The sequence below is a fragment of the Coffea arabica genome, chromosome 5c, assembly GCF_036785885.1.
Source record: "Coffea arabica cultivar ET-39 chromosome 5c, Coffea Arabica ET-39 HiFi, whole genome shotgun sequence".
NCBI classification, from domain to species: domain Eukaryota; kingdom Viridiplantae; phylum Streptophyta; class Magnoliopsida; order Gentianales; family Rubiaceae; genus Coffea; species Coffea arabica.
In genome coordinates this window covers 40,153,886-40,167,821 of record NC_092319.1, presented here as the reverse complement: position 1 = coordinate 40,167,821, position 13,936 = coordinate 40,153,886, and the positions used below count along the sequence as shown (strand labels likewise).

The window sequence follows — 13,936 nt, the reverse complement described above, 5'->3', positions numbered from 1 at the left end:
TTTTCATTTATTATTATTTGTCTACTATTCTCTGTTTTCAACGATATTGGTGAATATGTTGGTATAATAATTAATTCTTTTTTTGTTTTTTTACACCAAGTTAATTCAAAATTAAAAGAAGAGATGATGAACAATTTGAATGATAATCTGGTGATGAAAGGAAGTAATTTATGACATACATAAGATTTTAATAATTGTGGTTTGAAAAAGATTTTACTATAGTTTTATATAATAATTTGATAGAAAACAGATATCATTAAAACAATATTAATTATTTTTTAAAATTATCCTAAAATTATCTAAATGACCCATAACTCGTTGATTCTCTTCAGTCGGGCATATACAAACACATATAACAAGAATGGCTTTCATTCCGGCTACCCTCATTCAATTATCCATATTCCAAAAACCCCTACCAGAAACAATATAATTCCAAAGATCCACAGGATTCATGCATTTCTGATCACCTTGTCAACAATATCTGGAAAAAATTACTAAAAAATCATCAATTCGTGTGTGTGGATAAAGTTTCTTCTCAGATCAATTATTAATTATTGACTTTTATCACAAACTGCAATTGTGCAGTAGAAATGACAAGTTGAATCACAGTAAAAATAAAAAATAAAAAAACAAACGGCGGGGTCAACCCATTGTTTCATCGTGATTAAGATGAAGTGACACTTTGAATTAACGCGAGTGTCTATGAATTCGAAGAGGGATAATTCTGGAAACCTCCCTAGAGGTTTCTAAAATTTTCACTCACCTCCCTTCAAATTTGAATAATTACACTAATCTTCCTTCATGCAGTAAAATGACTATAATATCTTCCACTTATAAATAATTCCTACAAACCAAAAAAAGACCCTATAACTACATCTAGTCTTTTATTCTAAAGTAATAGTAGTCACGCAAAATAAACTCTTATTCTATCTCTCTCTTTCTCTTTCCGAGGTTCTTTCTCCTGTATCTCATAATTTACTTTTTTTTTTGTGTAAATGTCATTTACACAACTATCTAATTCATCTCGAATCCTCATTATTATAGAAATAAATCCTCTCTCTCTCTTTTTGTTTTCTTTTTTTTTGTAATAGTTAATTCATTTTTTTATACTAAGTTAATTCAAAATTAAGGAAAAATATGATGAACAATTTGAATAAAAATCAATGATGGTGATGAAAGGAAGTAATTTATAAGATATGTAATATTTCAATAATTGTGATTTGAAAAAGATTTTACTATAGTTCTATATAATAATTTGATAGAAAGCACATATCATTAAGACAAGATTAAAACTCGTTAATTCTCTTCAATTATGTGGATGCACGGACCTGGGCCAGGCACAATCAGTGTGCGTCAATTATCCATATTCCAAAAACCTTTACCAAAAACCACTTAATTCCAAAGATCCATAGGATAATGACGTGACTTATTCATGCATTTCCAATCACCTTATCAACAATATCTGGAAAAAATTACTTAAAAAAACATTGATTTGCGTGCTGGATAGAATTTCTTTCCAGATCAATTATTAATTATTGACTTTTATGACAAACTACAATTATAGTGAACAAAAAAAAAGCAGGATCAAGCCATTGTCTCATCGTGATTAAGATGAATTGACATTTTGAACTAATGCGAGTATCTATAATTCCCAAATTAGTGCCTGTAATGCCTGTAATGCGAGTTGATCAAGGAAATAGACTAGAATGCTATTAGACCAGATATATAGCGAGGCCTCCCTAAAATAATCTCGAGTTCGTTTGGATTGCATTTTTTTGGGAGTTTTTGGAAAAATAAAATAAAATTACTGTAGCACTTTTTTAGGATGTAATATAAATGAGTTAAAAAAGTGATTCTGAAATACTACTATGGATTACAACCAAATGCTTCTATGGATTATATTTTTATTGATTCTCAAATGCTTCTATGGATTTGCAAAGAACAATAGAAAAGCCGGTTGCATGGTATTCTTGTTGCTCTACAAGTAGAATGGTCCTGCAGAAATTTATGTGAATTACACACTAAATGTACTTCTACTTGCACTGTTATCAGTTCCATTCTACATTTAGACTACCATCAATTTCTTTATCACTTGTCAGTCAGCATATAATCTGCCAAAATTTTCAGTTTTGCACCCGAAGCTTCACGAAAATATCAGAATAGGCAACTCTAGTTGGTTTTTGCCTACCAACTATAAGAACCCCATTTAAAAAAAAAAAAAAAAAAAAAAAATATATATATATATATATATATATATATATATATATATATATATATAAGAACCCCATAATTTCTGTCGGAACACCACGTGCATTTTCAAATAACAACACCATTGCATTTATAAAAGAGCCCGGAGAGCGTCCTTAATAAATGAGCCAGCAATTATTAGAAGTATTAGTGGCTACCAATTGATGACTATTTGGTCTGAATATAGCAAGAGATCCCTATAATAGTAACATACTATCTTAAGCCAAATTCGAGCATTCGTTCTTTCCCCAGTTTCAATGGAGCATTTCTTCTTCTTTTGTGGCTTCCTCCTCTTCATCATCATGGCAGCCAAATCTCTGATGAAATCCAAGCCTGCAAAACTGCCTCCAGGACCAAGAAAATTGCCTATCATAGGAAACATTCACCAGCTTCTTGGCTCCCAATCTCATCAAATCCTTGCAGACTTGGCCAAAAAATATGGACCTCTGATGCACCTACAGGTTGGCGAAGTTTCAACCATAGTTATATCTTCAGCAGAGGTTGCAGAAGAGGTTTTAAAGAAACATGACATCATTTTTGCTTCTAGAGCCTTTCTTCTTTCACCAAGAATACTCTTTTATGATTGTACTGATGTTGGCTTTTGTCCCTATGGAGAATACTGGAGACAACTGAGAAAGATTTGTGCAATAGAGCTTCTAAGCTCTCAACGTACCCAGACATTTCGATCACTTAGGGAAGCAGAGGTCTTAAACATGATCAAAGCAATCTCAAAAGAAGAGGGATTGGCTGTTGATTTTGGTAAAAAGATTTCAACAATGACATATAGCGTCACTGCCTTGGCTGCTTTTGGTAAAAGAAGCAAATATCATGACGATTTCATGTCGGCAATGGAGGATGTTGTAAAGCTTATGGCAGGTTTCTGCTTACCAGACATGTACCCTTCTGTCAAAATTCTTGAAACAATCACTGGAATGAGGCAAAAGCTGGAGAGGTTGCACAAAAGGGTTGATCAAATACTGGAAAACATCCTCATTAGGCATAGAGTTAGAAAGGCGGAATCAGAATATGGAAGTGGAGAAGAAAAGGAGGATCTCGTGGATGTTCTGCTGAAAGTTCAGAAATCAGGAGAATTTGGAATTCCACTCACTGACGACAATCTCAAAGCAGTCATTTTCGTGAGTAAAACCATCATCTTTTTTCTTTCAGTAATTGACACAAGGGAAACATTTTATCTTGAGTAATTAACATATACATTATTGTGCTTTCCAAGTTTTTGATCAATACATCAAGAGATTTCCAGGGCCAAAAAATGTACTGAATCAATTGTTCCTGTTTTTCTTCAGGATGTGTTCGGTGGAGGAGGAGAGACATCGTCAACCACAACTGTATGGGCAATGGCTGAAATGATCAAGAATCCAGCAGTCATGAAAAAAGCACAAGCTGAAGTACGTGCAATTTACGGCAAAAGAGGAACTGTTGATGAATCGCAACTTCATGAACTTAAATACTTGCATGCGGTAATCAAAGAAACTCTGAGACTGCACCCTCCTGTTTCACTAATTCCTCCAAGGGAATGCGGTGACCAATGTGAAATTTTTGGATATGAAATACCAGCTAAATCTAGAGTCTATGTTAATCTTTGGGCAATTGGTCGAGATCCCGGGAACTGGACTGAACCTGAGAAGTTCATTCCAGAGAGGTTTCTTGATTCTAAAATTGATTTTAAGGGGTCAAACTTTAATTACATCCCATTTGGTGCTGGAAGAAGGATATGTCCTGGAATGTCATTTGCTTTGCCTATGATGGAGCTACCACTCGCACAATCGTTGTTCCACTTTGATTGGAAACTGCCTGGTGCATTGGAAAATGAAGAACTAGACATGACTGATATCTTTGGCTTGACAGTCGGACGAAAACATGATCTTTTCTTGGTTCCAACTTCTTACCACCCTTCTTCTAAATACCAGCAATAATGCAATGCATGTGCTTTGTAAGTTCGTATGGAACTTTACTGTGCCTTTGGTATGCTTTTATTAGCATTAGTTTCTGTAACTTCTCGCTATGCATGTACAACATTTGTTGGCTTCTGTTGATGTCATTCAATGGAATTTGTCTAGTTTTATATGCCAAGGGCCATAATATACTATACTATACATCTTCCTGCAGCCATTTTCAAACAGTTTAAAGCCCTGCATCTGTGTGGTGGAGTTTCATCAAATGTGTTGTATATTCGGAGATAAATTGTACATACAATGTCCTAGTGATTTAAATATTTCACATTAAATGTAATTAACAATAAAATAATACTGAAAGGACAAAAGGAGGCGGCATAATAATTATGTACAATGCAGAAATAAGAAAACTCAAAAACCTGAGAAAGGCAACATCACCCCCGCTGATGAATTGTTGCTATTTGGTAATTAATTCGTTCTTGTTTTAGTGATCTTCAACTGTATAGCCAAGAGATATGTCATAACAGTAGCTTTACGTGCAATGCAGGATAAGGACATGCACGATTGTCAGTAACAACCATCTTGAACGATATAATATTTTTTGAATAAGATATAACTTTATATATGAACTACTTTTAAAATTTTATAATACAGACGCAATTATTATGCATAGAACCCGCATGAGCAGTAGCAGAATATCACACCTTAGTTGTAAGAATGTATAAGCACTCCATTTAGAATTATACACCATTCAAAAAATGTTATATCATTTAGGCACGATTCCCTGCATCCTTACAATGTATTATCACTGTTTAAAACTTCCATCACCAGGTATCTAGAACTCATGTCTAGTGCTAAACAGAATTGGGGCCGGTACTATTGTTGTTCCGTGCAAATCGATCCGATTGTTGTACTTATAATATTATTTAGTGTATAATTACATTACATTATTATACTTATGACAAAAGTAATGTACATGAATAAAATATTTTATATATATTCAATATAACATTATAATGTAGTTCTACACAAAAAATAACACATATAAAACGATCAGATCGAATTGCACAAAACACAACAGCATCGGCACCCAATCTGTGTTAAGCATGCCATTGCTACAATACATTTTGCATATTCTAATTTTGGGTCATATTCTCACATTCAATGTCTACTATTTCCTTAGACTTAAAAAATATAAATATATAGCTCAAGTCTAGCCGCGATGCCAAAAAACCGGTGAGAAAGGCCGGTCACATGACTCAATCTTTGGTCCTAAACTGCAAGGTTGGCGTTAGCCATGTCTGTAACCTTGGGAACTCCCATTTTGCTGCTATTATATACTAGTCAGCTCTCGGGGAAACATCATTTACATCATAAATGTCAGCATATCTGAATTATTTCCATATCGTTTGGAAAAAAAAGGACAAATTATCTTTTACTCTACCATAGTTTATTACTTTATCACATGACCCTTTATAGAAGGTTAAAATGTAAATTATCCCAAACAAATTATGTCGATGTGATCACCAAGTATGTATTTTTGGGCATCTATCTTTTGCAATTAAATTGTCGGACGAAACAGTAATTTTCATGTACAGCAATAACAGCACCACAAAATTCTCAACAAAATCTTGAACATCACCTCCTCATATTTCAATCTGAATGAAGCATTGAGAAAAGGCCAAAGATCCATTTCCTTTTCCTTTTCATTTTCAGGCGAACGTTTCCCTCATCACTTCCATTTGGGCTTCCACGACAATCTGATTTCTGTGCCAAGCTGAAAATTTAACTAAATGGAAGAACTATGTAATTTAATGCAGTATAACCCCAAAAAATTATTTTTTTTGATAAGTTGCAATTTTATCATTTAATTTTTCCTATTACCTGACTCGACGTGGATTAATTGTTAGATTTTACTCACGTTTGACAATTTACATTTATTTCAGGAAGTAGAATGAAAATACCATAACAAGTGTCAATTTGACAGTTATCAAAAAAGAATTTAAGTAGCAGACATGTAGGGATATTTTTGAAATATCAAACCACGACCCTTCTTGGTAATTGGCCCGAAGACAGCATTAAAAAGGGGAGGCCGAAATCTTCTTTTTCCTCTGTCCGCCGAACAGTAGCAGCAGCAATTAGAATAGGAACAATTGATATATGGCCGCACAGCAGCAATTAGAATAGGAACAATTGATATATGGCATCATTGGCCAAAGAAAATTTGTGCTCTTAGGTACAGAACTTTTGAAAGTTCTATTTTTGTCGTACTAATTTGTAACTGTACCCCTAGTAGTCAAAGAAAAAACTCTTTTCAGATATTGATTTTTTTTCTTTCAAAAAAATTATGTTTATCTCTAATAATTTGTAGAAAGCCATTATATGATGTTGACAAAATAAAATAATAATAATAATAATAGACACAACTCACACTTTGATGTTGACTACAAGAATAAGGCTAAAGGAGATTAGTTGAGTAGTAAGTTTTTCTATACACTAGTTTTTTCAGTCTCACGCGATGCGTGAGGATGTCCTGGGTCTATGTTAATCAATATCAAATGAAGGCAAGTGGATTAATGTAAAATGCTTATATATTAATACATGATAGGTGTTAATAAATGTGGGGAATTTGATTTTAAGTAAATTGAATATTGATGTTACTCGTTTACTCATTTGATTTGTAATTTTCTCTTAAATAGTCAGTCATTACCTTAAGATCTTTGCAAATTCTTGATACTATAAATAAATGATGCATTCATTTGAAATGTACAAGTACATACAAATATCATAAATGTGGTGACGCTGATCACTTTTAAAATTATGCACACACTATTTGTATCTAGTCAAGAATGAAATAAGTTTAAACAAGTAAAACCCTTCTTGAAACTTATTGTGAATAAACACAATGGTGATGTCAATAATTTAAAAGAACAATCATCACATTTCTATGCAATAAAAAATGTCAAGAAATTGAGAATTATTCGTGATGTAGTAAAACAAATATGCTTCTAGTAATTGTAGTAAAAAATATCATATTGACAGGTGTTGTTTCTTGTAGTAAACTTTCCAATAGAACGTGTCTTACAAAACTTCTTGCACTCATTGCAATAATTTTTGGGTGTAGTACATAGATCATCGTCATCATTTTTCTTCTTTGCATCTCTTTTTTGTGCAGACTATTAGTCAATGACGATGAACTTTTCCTTCTTTTCTTTTGTCAAGCATTCTTTGAAGTAGAACAAATTATAGTAATCTTGAGACATGCAACATGTAGTATATTTTACCTTACAACCTTAATAGCCAATTCACAATTGGACCTTAACTACCATTTGAATCCCGTAAGGATGCCTGGATTTCTGTCTGAATTTGCTACAAAATATCTAAGTATTTGCTTGAACTTGATGCAAATTTCTGATACATTTGTGGGAATGCATTAGTAGGAGAATTACTTAGGAAGTACTCGACAATAGCTAGGAACAACCTAGAGAAATATATCATACTCAGATTCACTGCAATGTATTATCCCTATTTTCGCAAATGCAAAGCAATAGTATCCTGCATCTACAGATTAGTCTTAGTAGGGACCATCCAATATTGATTTATAAATGACCAAACTACTTATTCGATTATCCACCAAACCGAATAGCTCGTATTCATAGCTTTCTATCTCACTGGTGTTTTGGAGGAAACTACTTATTGATCTTATTTCGGAAAAGATTTGGAATCCAGAGACCTTATTCACTGCCTGAGGTAGTCTTTTAAACCTTTGCCACTTTTTTGTATGTTTTTTTCCGTCGAAGTTTACGTGGTACTTGCATGATTAGGAAATTAAACTATACCTTGATGAAAAAAACATGTGGCTTTGACCTACAGTATGTCAAAATCGCAAGCAATTGATAGATAGTATTCAATTTCTGGTTTCTTTATATATTTGGCTTTCAGATTTTTCTTGCTAAGCAGACCAAGAATTTTTGTACTTGTGCTTCAAACTTTACTGTTGTTGTAGTTAAGTAATGGTAATTTATGTGAACAATCACCTTAATTTTTTAAAGGATTGCTAATTGATTCCATTCTTGGTACTCTGGCCTTTTATTGCGGTCCTATAGTTCGACATATTAGTTTTCAGAAGGAAACAACAATCCTCAAAAGGTTTGTATTTAATTGTAATTTTAAGGGATAGCTGGATAATCCTTCTTCTTTTCTTTAAACCCATGAATGGGTTATGGAATGGAACCAGCAAAATTTTCGTGCCCCTCCCTCCCCGGGCCTACTTCTGGCATGATATATCAACATAGTGACGATATTGCCCTGAGCTTCTACGAATGTCACATTGTAAAAGCCACTGGAGTTGCTAAAAATTACTCTGTAACCGGTCCATGCCTACTGTAGCAATGCCAACTCTCGCTTTTAGTACAGTAAAGATAAAGATATACATTAACGCCTGATAGAGTTGCACGGTATAAACGTGCAGCTTGCCTCTTAGGTCTTAATCAGTCACTGGCTATTGGACTTTTCTAGATCTGGCAAGTGGTTTAGAAATTAGAATAGTTTAGGAAAAATCGGCGAAATGGACCCTCACATTTGTAACAAGTCCCTTTTTAATCCCTCACATCTGAAAAGTTGTAAAATGGTCCCTGGCATTTATAAAAAGTTCTTTTGGATCCCTGACATATGAAAAGATAGAAATGGTTCCTCACATTTGTAAAAAGTCTTTTTTGGTCCCTCACATTATAAGAATTTATTACAAATATATTTTATTAAACCTGTAGCTATAAAATTTTATTTAACGTAATTAAAACATATTTATGATGCTATTATTACATCATCTGAGTTTCCAATTTTTAGATGATGGCTCAATCAGTAAAATCCGTTGTCCCTTGACCCATGATTTTGCTGAGTTACTCTGCGGTCTAAAATTTTTTGATACACAATTAAGGTATGCGTTATTTGGACAAAAACAAACCAGAGATAATGTAATTAATGACACCATAAATATATGTTAATTATGCAAAATAATAAATAAATAATTAATTAAATTTTGTTTAAAATACATTTATTTTAAATTCTAATAATGTGAGGGATTAAAAAAGGACTTTGCAAATGTGTGGGATCATTTTCCATCTTTTCATATGTGAAGGACAAAAAATGAACTATTTGCAAGTGTGAGGGACCAAAAAAGGACTTTTTACATATGTGAGGGACCATTTCGATGATTTTCCCAATAGTTTAACCATAATGAGACCTCTATATATACTTAAGATCATTTCTGTTTTAAAGCAGGAGCATCCCAGAATTTTTTGTTTACCCATCCTCATGGATCTTTTCCTTTTCCTAGGTGCTTTCTTCCTATTTTGTTTGATGTTAGTCAAAATTGTAAAGAAATCCAAGCCTGTAAAGCTCCCACCAGGGCCAAGAAAATTGCCCATAATAGGGAACTTGCATCACCTTAATGGCTCCCTGCCTCATCGAACCCTAGCAGACTTGGCCAAGAAATATGGACCCTTGATGCATCTTCAGCTTGGTGAAGTTTCAACTGTAGTTGTATCTTCTGCAGATGTTGCAAAAGATTTTCTGAACAAATATGATACCATATTTGCTAATAGGCCTACTCTTCTTACATCAACCATACTCTTTTACAATAACACTCATATTAGCTTTTCTCCTTATGGCGATTATTGGAGACAACTACGCAAGATCTACACGATGGAGCTGTTGAGTGCAAGGCGTGTCCAGACATTCCGATCAATTAGGGAAGATGAAGTCTTAAATATGATCAAATCAATCTCTTCAGAAGAAGGATCAGTTGTTAATTTTACCACTAAGTTGTCTTCTCTGACATTGAGCATCACTGCTCGGGCTGCTTTTGGTAAAAGAAGTAAATACCATGACGAGTTCTTGTCACTTATGAACGAAGTTGTGATATTGCTTTCAGGGTTCAACGTCGTGGACATGTACCCTTCTTTCAAGATTCTCGAGAGAATTACTGGAATTAGACGTAAGCTGGAGAGGTTACACAAACAGATTGATGAAGTACTTGAAAACATTCTCAATGAGCACAAAGTCAAAAGAGCGGGGTGGAAACCTGGAAATGGAGAAGCAAAGCAGGATATAGTTGATGTTCTTCTAAATATTCAAGAATCTGGGGAATTTGGAGCTCCACTTACTGACAATAACGTCAAGGCGGTCATCTTTGTAAGTCAATAGCTTTTGCTCCATAGACTCATTTTGAACACATTCTTTTACGTTGCGTTTAGTTTAATCATTAGAACAGGAGTAGTAGTGAAGCTAATATTGATCCTTTTGAACTAGCTACTTTTTCTTAAACGACCGTTTCAATTCCACTTCCAATTGAAAATTTGAAATAGAGCGCCAAATATACCTATATGAGTGATATCAATGAGTAATAATCTGGTTAACTCTCCTTTCCCCATCAACTGAACTTGAAGTTACTCATTCTGTCCAGGAAATATTCTTTGGCGGCGGGGAGACGTCATCAACAACTATGGCATGGGCAATGGCTGAAATGATTAAAAACCCAAGACTATTAAAAAGATCCCAAGATGAGGTACGACAAATATATGGTGAAATGGGCAACGTTGATGAGTCACGACTTCATGAATTGAAATACTTGCCAGCAGTTATCAGAGAAACTTTAAGATTGCACCCTGCTGGTCCATTTTTACTTCCCAGGGAATGTAGCGAGCAATGTGAAATTCAGGGATATGAAATTCCTGTCAAAGCCAGAGTCTTTGTCAATGTCTGGGCAATTGGTCGAGATCCAGAACACTGGACTGAATCTGAGAAATTCATCCCAGAGCGGTTTCTTGAATCTGAAACCGATTTCAAGGGAAAAACTTTTAATTATATACCATTTGGGGCGGGAAGAAGGATGTGCCCTGGCATATCATTTGCTCTTCCTAACATCGAGCTACCTCTTGCTCAACTTCTCTACCACTTCGATTGGAAGCTCCCTGGTGATTTGAATCCAGAACTACTAGACATGACTGAGGCCTTTGGCCTTGCAGTCAGGCCAAAACAGGATCTGCTTCTGATTGCTATTCCTTACCACTCTTCTTCTATCTAAGAAAATTTGTTAGTCAATATGGTCCATAAATGCTATGACTTCAAACCCTTGTACTGCTCTCTAAGTAGAGTGCATGCTTACTATCCGAAAGTTAATTTGAAGTAGAGGTGTGAATATGGATGATTTGGGCAGGTTTGGATTGAATAAAATGGGTAATGGGTATAAGTGAATCAACCCATTTAATTAGATGGGTATCAATGGATAAGTCAAAAAATGAATTGAGTAATCCAATTACCCATTTATTTTAACTTTTTATAAACTCATTTAAATTAATTTTTGCAAACTAAGTTATCAATTTATACCGCTCTTTGTATCCATCATTAGTTTTAAACATTTACTTATAATGCTCAATAAGCCTAATTACCAATTTTTTTTTCATTTATACTCTATGTAGCAAAATTACATATTCTTTAATAATTGAATAATAAGAATATAAAAATTTGAACTAAGTACTGTAAAAGTTAATATAAAAACTTAATCCAAAAATTTTGAACCCCTAACATTTTTTTCATATATAAATTTAAAATTTCATTTTAGAAAGATAAGAAAAGAGGCTAAAACTTATCATAAATTGGTAATGCTGAAAAATGAGCAAGTTAACAAACTAAGAGAAAATAAAATAATAAGATAAAACCAACAAATAATAATAATAATGAAACAAAAGTAGTTAACATCATGATAAAATGAAAAATTTGAAAAAAAAAATGGGTGGGGGAAGATAAGAGACTTGGGGGAAGAGAATTCTAAATAGGTTAATTGGGTTTTATGGGTTACCCAATAATACCCATTTAATAAATTCATTTATATCCATATACAAAAATTTAAGATACATATACCCATCTATTCATGAGCGGATATGAGTAAACTTAGTTAAGTGGGTTGGTATGCCACCTATAATTTGAAGTCATGCATACCATCGGTGCAGATTATGTTTTGTACAAGCGAGTTTGATGCTTAACTAAAATGTGTTCCAACTAAAGTTTTCTGGGCAGGAAAATATAACTATTATTCCCTCTTAGAATATAAAGATAATAACTATTTCAACTTCCAGAAACTATTCCGTCCAATGTTTCATAACAAAGTCAGTCTAATAAGTGGAAAATATAGTTGAGTAATTGCACACATCCATATAATCCCTCTTATAGTTTTGTGAATAGTGGTTAAAACCCCTGTTATATTTAGTATTAAGTGAGGACATTATTGATAATTTAACTAGCGGTACTGCAGAGGCTGTTTTTCATCAAATTTTTACTTTATATAAAATCACAAGACATCATGTGAATACTTTGAAACATTAGAAAAGTCATATAGACAAAACCACAAGCGTTACACAGTAATTTTGCATTGAGAAAGGGCCAAAGATCCTTTTCCTTTTCCTTTTCATTTTTAGTCGAACGTTTCCCTCATCACTTTCATTTGGGCTTCCACGACAATATGATTTCTGTGCCAAGCTGAAAATTTAACTAAATGGAAGAACTATGTAATTTAATGCAGTATAATCCCAACAAATTAATTTTTTCTGAATTAAGCTCTGACCAAAAAACTGGTAATTGTGGAGAACCATGTGCCATTGACATATGAACTAGATTTAATTATCTGATAGGTTGCGATTTTATTATTTATTTATTAATTTTTTTTATTACCTGATCCGATGTGAATTAATTATTAGATTCTACTCACTTTTTATAATTTATATTTATTTCAGAGAGTGGAACGAAAATATCACAATCAATACTAATTTAACAGTCATCGAACAAGAATTCAAATAACAGGCGGGGGCATTTTTAGAATAAGGGGGCGCGACCCTTATTTTGATAATTTGGCCGAAGATAGCAAGAAAAAAAAAAGAGGAAGCTGGAGTCTTCGTTTTGATGGCTGGAACGCCACACAGTAGAGTAGGGCATTAGAGTAGACTTTTAGATAGGATTACTTTTGGAGTTGCTTTTGTTGACTTTTCCTTGGTTTGGCTTTTGCTTAGCTTCAATTCTCGCATGTCAATTAGGCACAATGGAATGACTCCCTGTTTTCTATTTGACGTTGGCTTGTCGTCCTTTGTGGTTCTCCTGCCGCGTATGCTTGGAACAATTGAAGGATTTAATCATTCTAGGCAGTTTTCGCTTCCTATCATCGTTTGAGGCAAATTGAAATTTCCCAAACGCAGAAGATGGCCGCAGCTTTTGCTTCAGTTTCGTATGATTTTTTCTCATCAAACATGAACTAATTTCCTCACTCTAGTCAAAAAATAATAGAGGTTTTGGTTCACCTAAAAATTATGAGATCAATTTAATTTTTTTTATTTATTAGTATTCGCATATTTCTTGATTGCAGTACTTGTAATTATTTAATTAATTGATTGTCTTGAATCCAAATAATTAGTTAACTCGATAATCTATTGTCAATTAGAGTATTAAATCTATAATTGTTTAATTACCTTAAAATAATGACAACTGGCATAATTAGACTTGTATCAGGGGAATACGCGTGCTAATATGAAATAACCCTGGTAGTGCATTATTTGGGTAGAATAGAACTCCTCTAATACATAAGGCAATTGGAGAATTAAATCTTACGGGCGTACCTAGGATTATTTCTCAATTAAAACAGTGATTAACAGACATACCTTAATCACCGACACAGTAAGTAGGGGTTGACTGCCATCGCTTGTTTGGTAGTTATAATCTATTTATTAATA

At 33.6% G+C, this 13,936-nt stretch overlaps 2 protein-coding genes across 2 annotated transcripts; both read left to right on the top strand.

Moving 5' to 3' along the window:
• Positions 1-2,367: 2,367 nt before the first annotated feature.
• LOC113690436 (tabersonine 16-hydroxylase 2-like) lies at positions 2,368-4,332 on the top strand. The gene is made up of 2 exons (XM_027208341.2): positions 2,368-3,383; positions 3,552-4,332. The coding sequence occupies exons 1-2, from the start codon at positions 2,505-2,507 to the stop codon at positions 4,179-4,181; spliced, it is 1,509 nt and encodes a 502-aa protein (XP_027064142.1). The 5' UTR covers positions 2,368-2,504; the 3' UTR covers positions 4,182-4,332.
• Positions 4,333-9,473: 5,141 nt separating this feature from the next.
• On the top strand, positions 9,474-11,244 carry LOC113690205 (tabersonine 16-hydroxylase 2-like). The gene is made up of 2 exons (XM_027208030.2): positions 9,474-10,352; positions 10,624-11,244. Exons 1-2 carry the CDS (start codon positions 9,474-9,476, stop codon positions 11,242-11,244), a joined length of 1,500 nt encoding a protein of 499 aa, XP_027063831.1.
• Positions 11,245-13,936: the final 2,692 nt, after the last annotated feature.

Coding starts and splice junctions, on each gene's coding strand:
- LOC113690436 (XM_027208341.2), top strand. CDS start 2,505: ATGGAGCATTTCTTCTTCTTTTGTGGCTTCCTCCTCTTCATCATCATG. Junction 3,384..3,551: donor ATCTCAAAGCAGTCATTTTC/GTGAGTAAAACC, acceptor GTTTTTCTTCAG/GATGTGTTCGGTGGAGGAGG.
- LOC113690205 (XM_027208030.2), top strand. CDS start 9,474: ATGGATCTTTTCCTTTTCCTAGGTGCTTTCTTCCTATTTTGTTTGATG. Junction 10,353..10,623: donor ACGTCAAGGCGGTCATCTTT/GTAAGTCAATAG, acceptor CATTCTGTCCAG/GAAATATTCTTTGGCGGCGG.